The 13,383-nt window shown below is 38.6% G+C and overlaps 1 protein-coding gene across 8 annotated transcripts; it reads right to left on the reverse strand.

Annotated features, from left to right (window-relative positions):
* Positions 1–1,271: 1,271 nt before the first annotated feature.
* On the reverse strand, positions 1,272–13,129 carry LOC308702547 (uncharacterized protein). 8 transcript variants are annotated; one of them, XM_081385487.1, is made up of 4 exons: positions 11,987–12,219; positions 9,962–10,044; positions 7,564–7,689; positions 1,272–3,487 (listed from the first exon to the last, which is right to left on the reverse strand). In XM_081385487.1, the coding sequence occupies exon 4, from the start codon at positions 3,468–3,470 to the stop codon at positions 1,938–1,940; it is 1,533 nt and encodes a 510-aa protein (XP_081241613.1). In that variant the 5' UTR covers positions 3,471–3,487; positions 7,564–7,689; positions 9,962–10,044; positions 11,987–12,219; the 3' UTR covers positions 1,272–1,937. The 8 variants fall into 8 exon arrangements, with proteins under 8 accessions (XP_081241613.1, XP_081241609.1, XP_081241614.1 ...); XM_081385483.1 differs by lacking the exons at positions 7,564–7,689; positions 9,962–10,044 and adding an exon at positions 13,080–13,129 and having other exon boundaries at positions 1,283–3,487; XM_081385488.1 differs by lacking the exon at positions 9,962–10,044 and having other exon boundaries at positions 1,291–3,487.
* Between the last annotated feature and the right edge of the window lie 254 nt (positions 13,130–13,383).

Raw genomic sequence — 13,383 nt, forward strand, 5'->3', positions numbered from 1 at the left:
GCAAGGCTTGTGGGTTACTCCCAGTCAGCAGTGGTGAGAATTTACCAACAGTGGTCTGAGAAACCCCTGAATTCAATGATTTGGAGGGGCCAAATCATTGAATTCAGGGGTTTCAATCACTTCCATGGCCAGTTGTATAAAATCAAGAACCTAGGCATGCAGACTGCTTCTACAATTATTTGTGAAAGAATGGGACGCTCTCAGGAGCTCAGTGAATTCAAGCGTGGTGCCGTGATAGGTTTCAACCTGTGCAATAAGTCCATTCGTGAAATTTCCTTACTACTAAATATTCCACGGTCAACTGTTAGCGGTATTATAACAAAGTGGAAGCAGTTGGGAACAACAGGAACTCAACCACGAAGTGGTAGACCAAGTAAAATCACAGAGTGGGGTCAGCGCATGCTGAGGCGCACCGTGCGCAGAAGTCGCCAACTTTCTGCAGAGTCAATAGCTACAGCCCTCCAAAATTTGTGTGGCCTTCAGATTAGCTCAAGAACAGGGTATAGATCTTCATGGAATGGGTTTCCATGGCCGAGCAGCTGCATCCAAGCCTTACATCACCAAGTGCTATGCAAAGCGTCAGATGCAGTGGTGTAAAGCACTGGCACTGTACTCTAGAGCAGTGGAGATGTGTTCTCTGGAGTGACAAATCACACTTCTCTGTCTGGCAATCCGATTGACAAGCCTGGGTTTGGGGGTTGCCAGGAGAACAGTACTTGCCTGACTGCATTGTGCCAAGTGTAAAGTTTGGTGGAGGGGGGATTATGGTGTGAGGTTGTTTTACAGGGGTTGGGCCTGGCCTAGTTCCAGTGAAAGGAACTCTAAATGTTTCAGCATAACAAGATATTTTGGACAATTTCATGCTCCCAACTTTGTGGGAACAGTTTGGGGATGTTCTTGTTCCAACATGACTGCGCACCAAGCAAGGTCCATAAAGACATGGATGAGCGAGTTTGGTGTGGAGGAGCTTGACTGGCCCGCACTGAGTCCTGAGCTCAACCCGATAGAACACCTTTAGGATGAATTAGAGTGGAGACTGAGAGCCTGGCCTTTTTGTCCAACATCAGTGCCTGACCTCACAAATGTGCTTCTAGAAGAATGGTAAAACATTCCCACAAACACACTCCTAAACCTTGTGGAAAGCCTTCCCAGAAGAGTTGAAGCTGTCATAGTTGCAAAGGGTTGGCCAACTCCATATTAAACCCAACGGATTAAGAATGGGATGTAATAAAAGTTTATGTGCATGTAAAGGCAGGCATCCTAAAACTTTTGGCAATATAGTGTCAATTCAGCTAACAAAGTTTATTACAAAGACATTACAAAATACAAAAACTGAAGTAGTTTTTGTTTCATTTTGTTTTATTTTACATTATGTAAATTTTACAATTTACATTTATATAAGTTACAATTGGAATGACTCAACATTAACAAACTTCAAAAGCTAAATAAGTGATCAAAGCCTGATTTATCTGTAAAATAATCTCTGATGCAGCACTAGACAGCATCACAAATGGAAGTACAAGATCCAAACTCAAACTACTTTTTTTAATGAAAGATTCTTTACACATGAATGGCAATGATACGGTCTCTCTCCAGTGTGGGTCCTCTCATGTATTTTCAGATATACTGACCGTCTAAATCTCGTCACAGTGTGAACACCTTATAAGGTATTTCTATAGTGTGAACTGTCTGGTGCATGATCCTTCACATTGCTGTATTTTTTCTGGTGTAATTTTAAAGCACTCAGCTCACTAAAACTCTTTCCACACAAATAACATATTTAAGGCTTCCCATTTGAATAAAGCAGGTGGTGCTTTAGCAAATATGCTCAATTTCTTTTTTACTGCATTAGTCACTGTTATTTAGTCTTTTTTCTAAAATGAGTAAGCAGATGTACTTTAAAAACACTTGATTTTCTGAAACTCTTCCCATATGGATCACATGTATGGCTTCACTCCAGCGTGGATTTTAATGTGTACGTTAAGGTTTCCTTTATGCGTGAAACTTTTCCCACATTGATTACATGTGTGCGGCTTCTCTCCAGTGTGGATTTTCATGTGTTCGTTAAGGTTTCCTTTTTGTGTGAAACTCTTCCCACACTGATCACATGTGTGTGTCTTCTCTCCCATGTGGATTTTCATGTGTTCATTAAGGTGCTCTTTTCGTGTAAAACTCTTCCTACATTGATCACATGTGTGCGGCTTCTCCCCAGTGTGGATTTGCATGTGTTCGTTAAGGGTTGATTTATGCGCAAAACTCTTCCCACATTTTTCACATGTATAAGGCTTCTCTCCAGTGTGGGTTTTCATGTGTACGTTAAGGTTTCCTTTTAGTGTGAAACTCTTCCCACACTGATCACATGCATGTGGCTTCTCCCCAGTGTGGACCCTCTCATGTATTTTCAGATATACTGACCGTTTAAAACTCTTGTCACAGTATGAACACTTGTAAGGTGTTTCTCTAGTGTGAACAGTCTGGTGCACTTTCAGTGCACCATCAGTAAAAAAAGTCTTTCCACACTCAGAACAAATATGATCCTTCACACCGCTGTGTCTTTTCTGGTGTATTTTTAATGTGCCCATTTGACTAAAACTCTTTTTGCACATATAACAGACGTAAGGCTTCTCCTTTGTATGAACTTTCAGGTGATCCTTCAGGAAATCTGCCCTAAAAAATGTTTTACCACATTGGTCACAGTTGTGTAGTCTTTCTTTAGAATGAGTAAGCAGATGTACTTTAAAAACGCTTGATTTTCTGAAACTCTTCCCACATTGATCACATGTGTACGGCTTCTCTCCAGTGTGGATTCTCATGTGATCGTTAAGCTGTCTTTTTTGCGTGAAACTCTTTCCACATTGATCACATGCGTACGGCTTCTCTCCAGTGTGGATTTTCAAATGATCCTTAAGGGTTCCTTTTTGTGTGAAACTCTTATCACACTGATTACATGTGTATGGCTTCTCCCCGGTGTGGATTTTCATGTGTTCATTAAGGTTTCTTTTTATTGAGAAAATCTTCTCACAGTGATCACATGTGTACGGCTTCTCTCCAGTGTGGATTCTCATGTGTTCGTTAAGGATTACTTTTTGTGTGAAACTCTTCCCACACTGATCGCATGTGTACGGCTTCTCTCCAGTGTGGATTTTCATATGCTTGTTAAGGTTTCCTTTTTGTGTGAAACTCTTCCTACATTGACCACATGTGTACGGCTTCTCTCCAGTGTGGATCCTCATGTGTTCGTTGAAGGTTTTTTTTTGTGAGAAGCTCTTCCCACACTGATTACATGTGAAAGGCTTCTCTCCAGTGTGAATCCTAATGTGAAGTTCAAGACTTTGCTTGTATGGGAAACTCTTTCCACACTCAGGGCAAGTGAAACATAATTTGTCTCTTTTGAATGAGGGACTCAAGGATTTATCTTCAGTTTTGACATGATGTTTCTCCCCCATTTCAAACGGTTCTTCAATCTCCATGTTCTCTTCTATCAGGTCTAAAATTAAAGTAAAAAAAAGTTTAAGTTTTTAAAAAAATTCCAAAAGTTAGATTTTCAGTAAATAATAATAATAATAATAAAAAATTAAAAAAAGAAATGTGAACGGGAAAGGACAAGTGAACCCTGACATAATAGTAGAAAGTGTGATCCTTTTTATGCTTTATTTGGAATCTGGCACATTTATCATCCAATTATTATTTTTAAAACATGACCAGCACAAATTACAGGATTTGTAGTGAGAACTATTAGATATGTTTGATTAACTGCATTTTACACGTAAGGTTGTAACATGTTCAAAATTTTAGTAATATTGTAATTGTTATACAGTGCTCTAGAGGCCCTTCATAATGCAGAGGGCAAATGTTTTCATAGTTAGCAATGTTACACTAAATTATGTGAGGTGAAGTTTAGTGCAGACCCGTATTGTGATATACATTGTATTTGTTGCCTCTGTATCGGGATACGTATCGTATCATGACTTTGTTGCCAATACACAACCCTAGGTGTCACGTACATTGCCAAGAAGAAAGCTTTTCAGAGATGGCAACAACTCAGAGACTTAAATTTTATTAAGTCAAGTCGTCACCTTCATTTATATAACGCTTTTAACAATATAGATTGTTTCATAGCAGCTTTACAGTAACAAAGATTGTTTTGGCTTTACAGCAGCTCTAGGATAAAGTTATTGTCCATCTAAAGTTAGTTTTGATTGATTCACTTCCGCTGCAAAGATCATTAGTTATTAACTTAGGGGCCGCTAACTAGAGCTGAAACAACTAATCGATTTAATCGATTAAAATCGATTATTAAAATAGTTGTCAACTAATTTAGTCATCGATTAGTTGCTAAATAACTTTTATTTGCCGTAAGCGGCTCATTTCGCGCATATTTTAAATCTGCGGTGACCAAAGTGTGGCAGTAATGAGCCACCGGAAGTTTTACTCAGCCAGTACAGCAGGAGAAGTAGCGAATAGCCAATAGCTGGCCTCGTTTTATGTCACGTGCTTCCCGCACAGCGTCTCTGCAGCATTCAGCGAGATGGCGGAGGCAAGCGGCAGTGGAGTAACTGTACGTTCACACCGCCGCCGACTTGAGCTTCCAAAGTTATCGGAAGTCATTCATTTTCAATGGAAGCTGGCTTCTCTCAGAAAAAAATAATTAATTGCACAGTCTAACCATCATAGAGTGAAAGTGTATCATTTGCATGTGCTTTTAAGTCCTGTCAGTTTTTCTTTTACTGTCTATGGTTTAGCAGGGCGCGCTTGACAGGGCATATGAGCAGAGAGAGAGCCCCGGCCGCGCGCGCGCACTCACCCGAGCGCTGTCTTGCTCTCTCTCTCCCTCGCGCATATTAATCAAAATCAATTGATACGCAGATTCTGCAGTAGGCTACAATGTTGTTTGTAAATGTTTAGTCGTAAAAGCTGATAACATTGCTGTTTAAAGCTTTACAAACATGTTCTGTGATCAGTTTGTCGTTTGCCAGTTCATAATTCAGTCTTGCAGCCTATGACTGAATGAGAGAGGGTAAATGTTTTTAAATAAATTTGAAATGCACTTTTTCCCCCCCAAGTATTCACTGCTCTTTTTCACACAGCAGGTTTTTTGTGTGTGTCCAATTTTTTTCTGGACAACCTTCTGATGGATTTTACTTTAAATTTTACTTTAAAATGTGAGTTCCATTCCGGTTTCATGCCATTGGCACTTTATTCGAAGGGTTGTTTACAATTTCACAGCATAAGCTGTAAAGCTGTTTCCCAGGTATAAGCTGTGTGTTTACAGGAAAAAAATAATAAAATGCAATTTACAGCAATTTCATTCTGTTTTATTCTTATTCTTCGTGAAAATATGTTCTGAAAGATTCCTTAAGCTTTGTTCGGGATGTTAAACTACTTTAGTAGCCCTAAGGACAGCCATGGTGAAAACATTATTATTTGAAATCTCCTTGTGAAATTTGCTAGAGTACGTATGGGTCAGTGTTTTGATTGCAGAAGGGTTTGACACAGGATTACTAACACATAATAAAACACAACTCCAGGTATGTTTTTGATGAGGATATGACAATGCAAAATGGTTAAAATCTCTAAAAAGTCTATGTTGAATGATAAAAACCCTTTGTTAATAATTTACTTGGGGAAAAAATGGGCAAAACTAAAATATAAGTACATAAACCGATTAATCGATTAATCGTAAAAATAATCGACCGATTAATCGATTATCAAAATAATCGTTAGTTGCAGCCCTACCGCTAACACAACACCGTTCTAAAACCCTTAACTCGCTCCGGCCCGCTCATTTACACAACAACAGTGCCTGGTGGCTCGAGAACGCAAACCTTGAAATAGGTTCCAAGGTGCAAGTCTTGAAAAAGAAAAAATTCTCTCTTTGCAAACTTCAAAAACGTGAACCTTTGAAAGCGCTGACGGCATGCACAAGCATATTATGTGTTTAGTCTATAGGTATTAGGGGTGTCAAAATTTAGCGTTTCTACGATCCATCATGATGCAGACGAGGACGATTCGGTATGGGTTCAGTAATAGACCACAACCGATTATAATGTACTGCCGCTTTTCTGACATAATTTGTCGCGTACGTGCTTTGTCGCGGTAGCATACAGTGGCAGAGGGGAGGTGAAACACGAGTACGAGAGAATTAAAAATGCTCCAACTACTTTAAAAGCCTACATCTGGGCACATTTCAGCTTTTATGAACAACCTGGTAAGCACGACCCGCAGAAGACGCGCTGTGTGCGCTCATGTCACTTGATAAACCACGTTAGCTGTTTTCATCCCAAGCTGTTAACGGCAGAGTCTGACTGCTGCTAGAGATGCGAAGATGTGCTCAAACGCTGAATCCGCAGCCAAAAATAAATCATCCACCCGCCCCAATAATTTTCTCTGATTTAAATATCCGCACCCGATGGTCAAATTACAATTATTCTGTGTTGTTGCGCGTGATTATAAATGGATGATCGTCATCTTCAACAGCGGAATCGGCGACGGTTGATGCACGCATCTTTAATGGTAACATAATACTTGATTAATGCACTTTTAAATGAACATTTCTTTAAAACTAAATTTATTTGACAGATTTTCCTTTTCTTAATGGCATAAACAAGCTTTACTCCCTTGAAAATTAAACTGTCTGGAATGTCACTGTTTCTGTCACTGCAACTTCCCGAACAGGTGAGCACATGCAGGCCAGCTGACAGTCTTGCCTGGGCCCGGGACGAGATAATCTTAGATGGGCCCCCCCGCGCCCAGATCTCTCCTTTTCCCTTGCTCTTCCTATCCTCTGCATTAACTATGTTAACAAATACAACTTTGATTTCAATAATGTAGGCTATTAGTAGCCTGAATATTAAAATTGATATTAACAATGCCGGTGAAGTGCAGTTTATTAATAGTATGTTAACTAATGTAGTTAACTAGAGTTTAATAAATGGAAGATTATTGTAAAGTGTTTTTTTTTTTTAATACACCAATTCAGTGTTGGACAGATCAGTTGTTTTAACCCTTCATTAAAGTGAATGGTTCAAATGAATCATTCGTATTATGCGTATCGGAGGTGTCATTAGTGGACTTGTGGCCTACAGCATGCATAGATACAGAAGGTTGGTCTGGGAACGGCCTGGGGAACGCCCCGTCACGTGATGTGAATTTAGCCCGTGGGGGGGAAAAATTGCCTTGGCGGTAATTGAAATACACGGGGCAATCATATTATGAGTGAAATACATGGGGCAATATATTCCAGCTTCACCGTCACCGCCTTTTTAAAAAATATTTGTTTAGAAAATCTCCCAGGCCTCTATTTTCTTCTTCTCTTCTTCTCTTTTCTTTCCTTTTCTGAGCACCGGACTTGTGCTGACCGGACATTTTGAGTGTTCTGAACTTCAAATTAAATGACAATATCAACTTTTGATCAGTGGCCAAACCATTTTTGTGTTGGGGGAGGGGGGGTTCTTGGCCACTATTCCAAGGACAATTAGGAAGAAAACAAATATGTAACTCAAATATTCCTTTTTTTTTATATATATATTTTAATGAGGGCCCAGTTCTCTACATCTGTTTTACCTATACAGATGTAAAGGGAAGGAGGCCTTTACAGGGGAGAGACTAGTTGACATTTCAAGACTGCGTTGTCGTCATGTCGAGCCGCATGTCCTTCATCAGGTCTGGATACTGTAGACTGCGGTAAACCTCAGGATAAACAGAAAAACTAATATTAGCGTAGACGGCATTCTTCTTATGATGTAATGAATACATCAGGATTTATGGGAAGATCTCCCGGTTCCGGCTGACCTAATCTATGCAGCCTAACATTGAATTATATAAGTTTATAATGTGTTATGTGCATGCCAGGTCAAAGAGATGTGTTTTTAGTCTAGATTTAAACTGACAGAGCGTGTCTGCTTCCCGGAAAATGTTAGGAAGACGGTTCCAAAGTTTTGGTGCTAAATAGGAAAAGGATCTACCGCCAGCAGTCGATTTTGATATTCTAGGTATTATTAACTGGCCGGAATTTTGAGATCGCAATGGACGTGAAGGATAATATTGAGTTAAGAGCTCGCTCAAGTACTGTGTAGCTAAACCATTTAGTGCTTTGTAAGTAATCAGCAATATTATAAAATGTATACAATGTTTAATAGGGAGCCAGTGCAGTTTTGACAGAACCGGGCTAATATGGTCATACTTCCTGGTTCTGGTAAGAACTATACCTGCTGCGTTTTGGACCAGTTGTAGTTTGTTTATTAAGCGTGCAAGGCAACCACCCATAAGAGCATAACAATAATCTAGCCTTGATGTCATGAATGCATTAACTAATTGATCTTGTCATTGAGAGCATATGATGCAATTTAGATATATTTTTAAGATGGAAGAATGCGGTTTAACAGATACTAGAAAAGTGACTTTCAAATGAAAGATTGGTATCAAAGAGCACAGCCAGGTTCCTAACCGACGACTTGACAGAGCACCCATCAAGTCTTAGACAGTATTCTAGGTCAGTGGTTCCCAACCTTTTTTTGTCTGAGACCCCCTTTTTCCCAAGAAAATATTTTAGGCCCCCCCCCCTTCACATTTAATGATATTCTCGCTCTTGTAAGCTTGCAGCAAGGATGACAGAATATGTTGTTTTCAAGCAAACGGTATGTTTACTATAACCAGATAAGTTTATGCACAAATAATAGCCTATAATATTGAAAATACCATAACAAAAACATCAGTAGGCCCTTTGTAATTTAAAAACGTAAGCCTAGGAGTAGCCTATAAATTGGCCCCATTTGAAATGCAACAAAAATATTCACACTGGTGTGTAGGTAAACAAAAAAACGTTATTTGTGAGGCTTTATCAATGTGAAGGCCCGTTCACACCAAGCACGATAACTATAAGGATAACGATAAAGATAACTATATATGCGTCCACACCAACGAACGATAACGGTCTTTTTATTCTAAGCACGCGCGCGCCCCATTTTAAATGCGCGAGACCTTTAAATTAGAATGGATTCTGATTGACTGTCAGTGTTTTATCGTTTGACAGCTGAAAAAAAATCGTTCTGAAAGTGATCCCAACGATATCGTTCCTCATATCTTTATCGTTATAGTTGTGGTGTGAACTCTGTTATTCTTTAATATGGAGAACGATTTTTAGAATTATATCTTTATCGTTATCTTTATAGTTATCGTCCTTGGTGTGAACGGGCCTTGAGGCTTTATTTTTGACGCTTTTGGCGCTATAGCGAGCGACAATAAACTTGCGTTTATCAACAGAATAATGCGTCTTTCGGAAGAACATTGTAGCCGGAACTACTTCTCTCTGTGTACATCTATGACGAGTCACGCAGGTATTGGGCTACTCCGCAGCGGCAGCGATCCGAACCAGTGTGAAATAGTCCCAATGTAAACACTTATTTTAGGTGTACCATAGTGGTTTAGGATAAGACAAAAACACGGATTGGAAAATGGATTCATGATGAACTCGCTCATTATATAAATTGTGTAAATTTTGAACAGAAAAAAGTTAAGGACTTGTATTTAATGCTCATTGCTCAAAACTATTCAAAATACAACGCGACCCCCCACAGATCTCGCTGAGGCCCCCTTGTGGGCAATGTGGGAATGTTGTGGTCAATAGTATCAAATGCAGCACTAAGATCAAGTAACACTAATAGAGAGATACAACCACGATCGGATGCGTAATGGATTTTTTTAATTAATCATAACTAACATTTGTTTTTCTTGCAGGAACAACAATCATATGCTTTTAAATGTTTCCCCTTTTTGCAAAAACTTGTGACTTTGGTTGTTGGAGTGTAAAAATAACAAATATGGTCAATTAAACTAGACAGATGTCTCAACTTGAAACCTTGTGGTTACCTAGTAACAAGAGTGCTTGTCTATGAAGAACCAATCAAATTGTAGGGAAATTATTGTAATGTAATTGTAATGTTTCATGTAATTTTTGCCATACCTCTTATTCTATAAAAACTGTTGTATTCATGTTCGCTGATGGGATTCTCAATGAAATTTGTCTGAGATCCTCCGGCTCTGCTTCTTGGGGGAAATGAAAGTGAGCGCCCAGAAAGCAGCGTCTGACAGCATGCAAATATTGAATTGATTTATCCTTCACATCTTGTCCTTAAACAGACAATTTAGTTTTTATCAATGAGACATTGACTAATTAGACAAGACACATTTTTTTTGTAATCATTCTGTTCAAATTCATATATTTTTTAAATAGACTAGAGCAAAGAACAATTATTCAGAACCTCTAGTTTGCATGTTATTTTGTTTAATTGTCAATTTTTTTTTTCTTCAGAATTGTGGGAGAATCACAATCTTTATTTTACACACAAAAAATTGTGATTCTCAATTTATCCAGAATCGTGCAGCTCTACTATAAATAGACGCTGAAGCTGCAGCGAAAATCCGTCACTTGTTCACACAATTACTATTTTCTATATGGTGAATGGGACATAATGCAATACATAGGGGATTGGGAACATGTAGAAACATTATTTCTTTTATTTTGTTTTATTGGTTATTCACTATCACTTGGCCACAGGTGATCACTTCTGTTTTCTTTATTATTTCCTTTGCCGGATTGTTTGAGCTAGTGTTGAAAGGGGCAAGTAACGGGAGCCAACTTTCTATTGACCGTATTGTGTTGGTTAAATCATGTCTGCATACGTCAAGCTAAAATAAAATTAAAAATCAAGCTAAGATCAACAGTCTTCCTTTAAATAATGAAATGACAACCGAGTGCGAGCGAGTTACGAGCCATCCCGTTACGTAGCCCCTTTGTGGCTATTGGATGCCATGAACAGAACGATTCAGACAGTGTAAATATGCTTTTCATAGGGGTGAATGACGTCTGGTTTCACGTTAGTGTCACGCAAACTGCAGCAACGCCAGTCCAGAGACACGATAGCACAGTGCCGGTCATATGTATGAGTCGGCGCAGACCACAAAACATATCGGACCCCTTTGCCAGAATGCTGTATTTTAAAGCGATATGGAGGAGATTAGGTGGAGAAACGGTTTGATGACTTGACTACTGACGAGTATCCTGGAAATCCAGAGTTCTCACGAGAGCACAAGTTGAATTTGCTCAGCGAGTTTACTCTGGCATCGAGTATTGATGCTCATTAAATATGCCCTTGTATCCGAGCTGCACCAATCACATCGGGTTATCTGATATAGGCGGGCCAGAGGCAAGCTAAACAGATGACGACAGCACTGCGACGACGAAGTCATTAGTAAACATTGCAAGATGGCTATGGATGAACACAATTTGTTTGAAACAGCTTTGGCTGCTACAATAAACGAGTTAGACTTGGCTTTTTATCTAAAAGAGGAACAGAAGACGGCGCTCGAATCGTTCCTTTGCAAGAAGGGCGTTTTTTCTGTTTTGTCGACCGGATACGGCAAGTGTCTAATCTACCAGTTACCTCCGCAGGTAACTAAGCAAATGGGGCTTGTTGTGATTGGTCGTAGTGTTATCCAATTGCGTGCAGTGAGATTTTCAAATGCATGCTTGGTGCCACCCCTCGATTTAGGTCTGGATTTCCAGGCTAACTGACCAGTAGAAGAGATAAACGTAATAAACAATATAAACGTAAAAAAAAATTGACTATAACACCGGTGCCATGCACCAACATAAATTACACACTTTTTAAACTACACATTCTCAGCATCATTATGTTCACTATTTTGCTTTGGTAACAGTTTCATATTAAATCTAAAATGTAAATCTATTACACTGTGGCTGTCATAAGCTGTCAAATGCTGCTTTGCCGAGATGTAGCCTAATACATAAATGAAAAGCTATTGGTTATTTTAACAAATGGGGAGGAGCTGCTCAATATATCCCAGGCTGACTTCCTGTTTCAGTGGAAATTACATCAACACACTGAATAACGCTGCACATTTCAAAGCACCTCAGTGGGCCTTTAAGATTTATAACCTTATTGAAGAATCAAGAATAAACACCAACCTCTAAGTTCTTCAGTATCTTCCTGTTTTATTCTGCAGTGTTCTGGATCACCGCTTTGTTCTTCTGTATTTTCCCCTTTTATTCTGGAGGGTTCTGGATCATTCATGTTTTCAATGTTCTTTCGCAAACTCTATCTTCCTCACTTGTAGGCTGATGGAAATATTTCAGCATTCACAGGTGAATCGCTGTGGGAGGAGCTTCACTGAAGCTGAATTGCTGTGATAGGAGCAGATCTGCAAAAAAAATCAGAATTCAGTTATCAAAAATGTATGCTTTCATTAATTCACACATTTAGTTTATCTATCCAACTATAAAAATTTAAGTTATTTCATTTGTTTTAAAACAAATTCATATATTTTACATAACTATGTTTTGTCAGTGGGTCATTCTATTAACAGTATTATCTATTTTTGACATGAAGAGGCCTTTGAGCAGCATATGTCCATGTGAACCTATATATAGTTCAATTTACAACTACAGTCACTGCATATTGTCATAAAAGAAATTAGATTACAAACATTTTTCTTCTAAGGACAGAGACGTCTCCTTAAATACAACGAACAAGCACGACAAAGCAATATTTTTATGTTTCCAATGTCAAGCGTCCATCACATTTATCTACATAATCAGATTTACCACTTGTGTTGGATATGAATTAAATCTGGATCTGAAATTTAAAGCCTCTTTGAGTCAGAAATAGACATTAATGTTAAAAATAGATTAACCAACATACAAAAGATAAATAGAGATCAATGCCTATTAATTCCCCTTACAGATCATACTTTGACTTTTGATCAAGTGACATATCAGTAAATACCATTATTGCTCAAAACATAGAAACAATCATACAGACGAACATACAAAAACACACAATAATAGCTCAGATCTTAATGAATTTAACATTATAGGTCCTCACATAGTTGCCTGCAATGCTAAGTGTTTGTCAGTCAGTAAGCAGACGCCAGAAAAGACGCACAAATAGCTCTGTAGCAGATGAATATAGAACACAGAAAAGACTATGTAAAATGTTGCTTTAACAAGCCGTGTTATTTTTAATAACTGTATAAACATACGAAGCACAGGAGCTACTTACCTCACATCCATAGCTCACATCAAAAGAGTGACGTCGTCTTCTTCTTGTATGGCAGATCGCAGACACACAGTGCATTACCGCCACCTATCGCACGGGTGGACCATGGACACTTTTCACAGACTGTGATTACGCATTTTAACCTGTTGCATTGTAAATCCTGCAAAGTTTTTTGTATTGTTTTGTGTTTTCATTTATAACACTAGGCTATACTTTGTATTAAATTACCTTTGCATCAAATTATAAAAAAACTAGTTAACATTGCTGTGAGGGCAGTGGCAGATTAATGCTGCCTGAATATAAGATG

Source organism: Scardinius erythrophthalmus, assembly GCF_964197995.2.
Source record: "Scardinius erythrophthalmus genome assembly, chromosome: 14".
NCBI classification, from domain to species: domain Eukaryota; kingdom Metazoa; phylum Chordata; class Actinopteri; order Cypriniformes; family Leuciscidae; genus Scardinius; species Scardinius erythrophthalmus.

Excerpts from the sequence above, each read along its gene's own strand:
- LOC308702547 (XM_081385483.1), bottom strand. The coding sequence starts at position 12,092 with ATGAATGATCCAGAACCCTCCAGAATAAAAGGGGAAAATACAGAAGAA. Across the intron at positions 3,488-11,986 it reads AGATACTGAAGAACTTAGAG|ACCTGATAGAAGAGAACATG; the intron begins GTTGGTGTTTAT and ends CTTTAATTTTAG.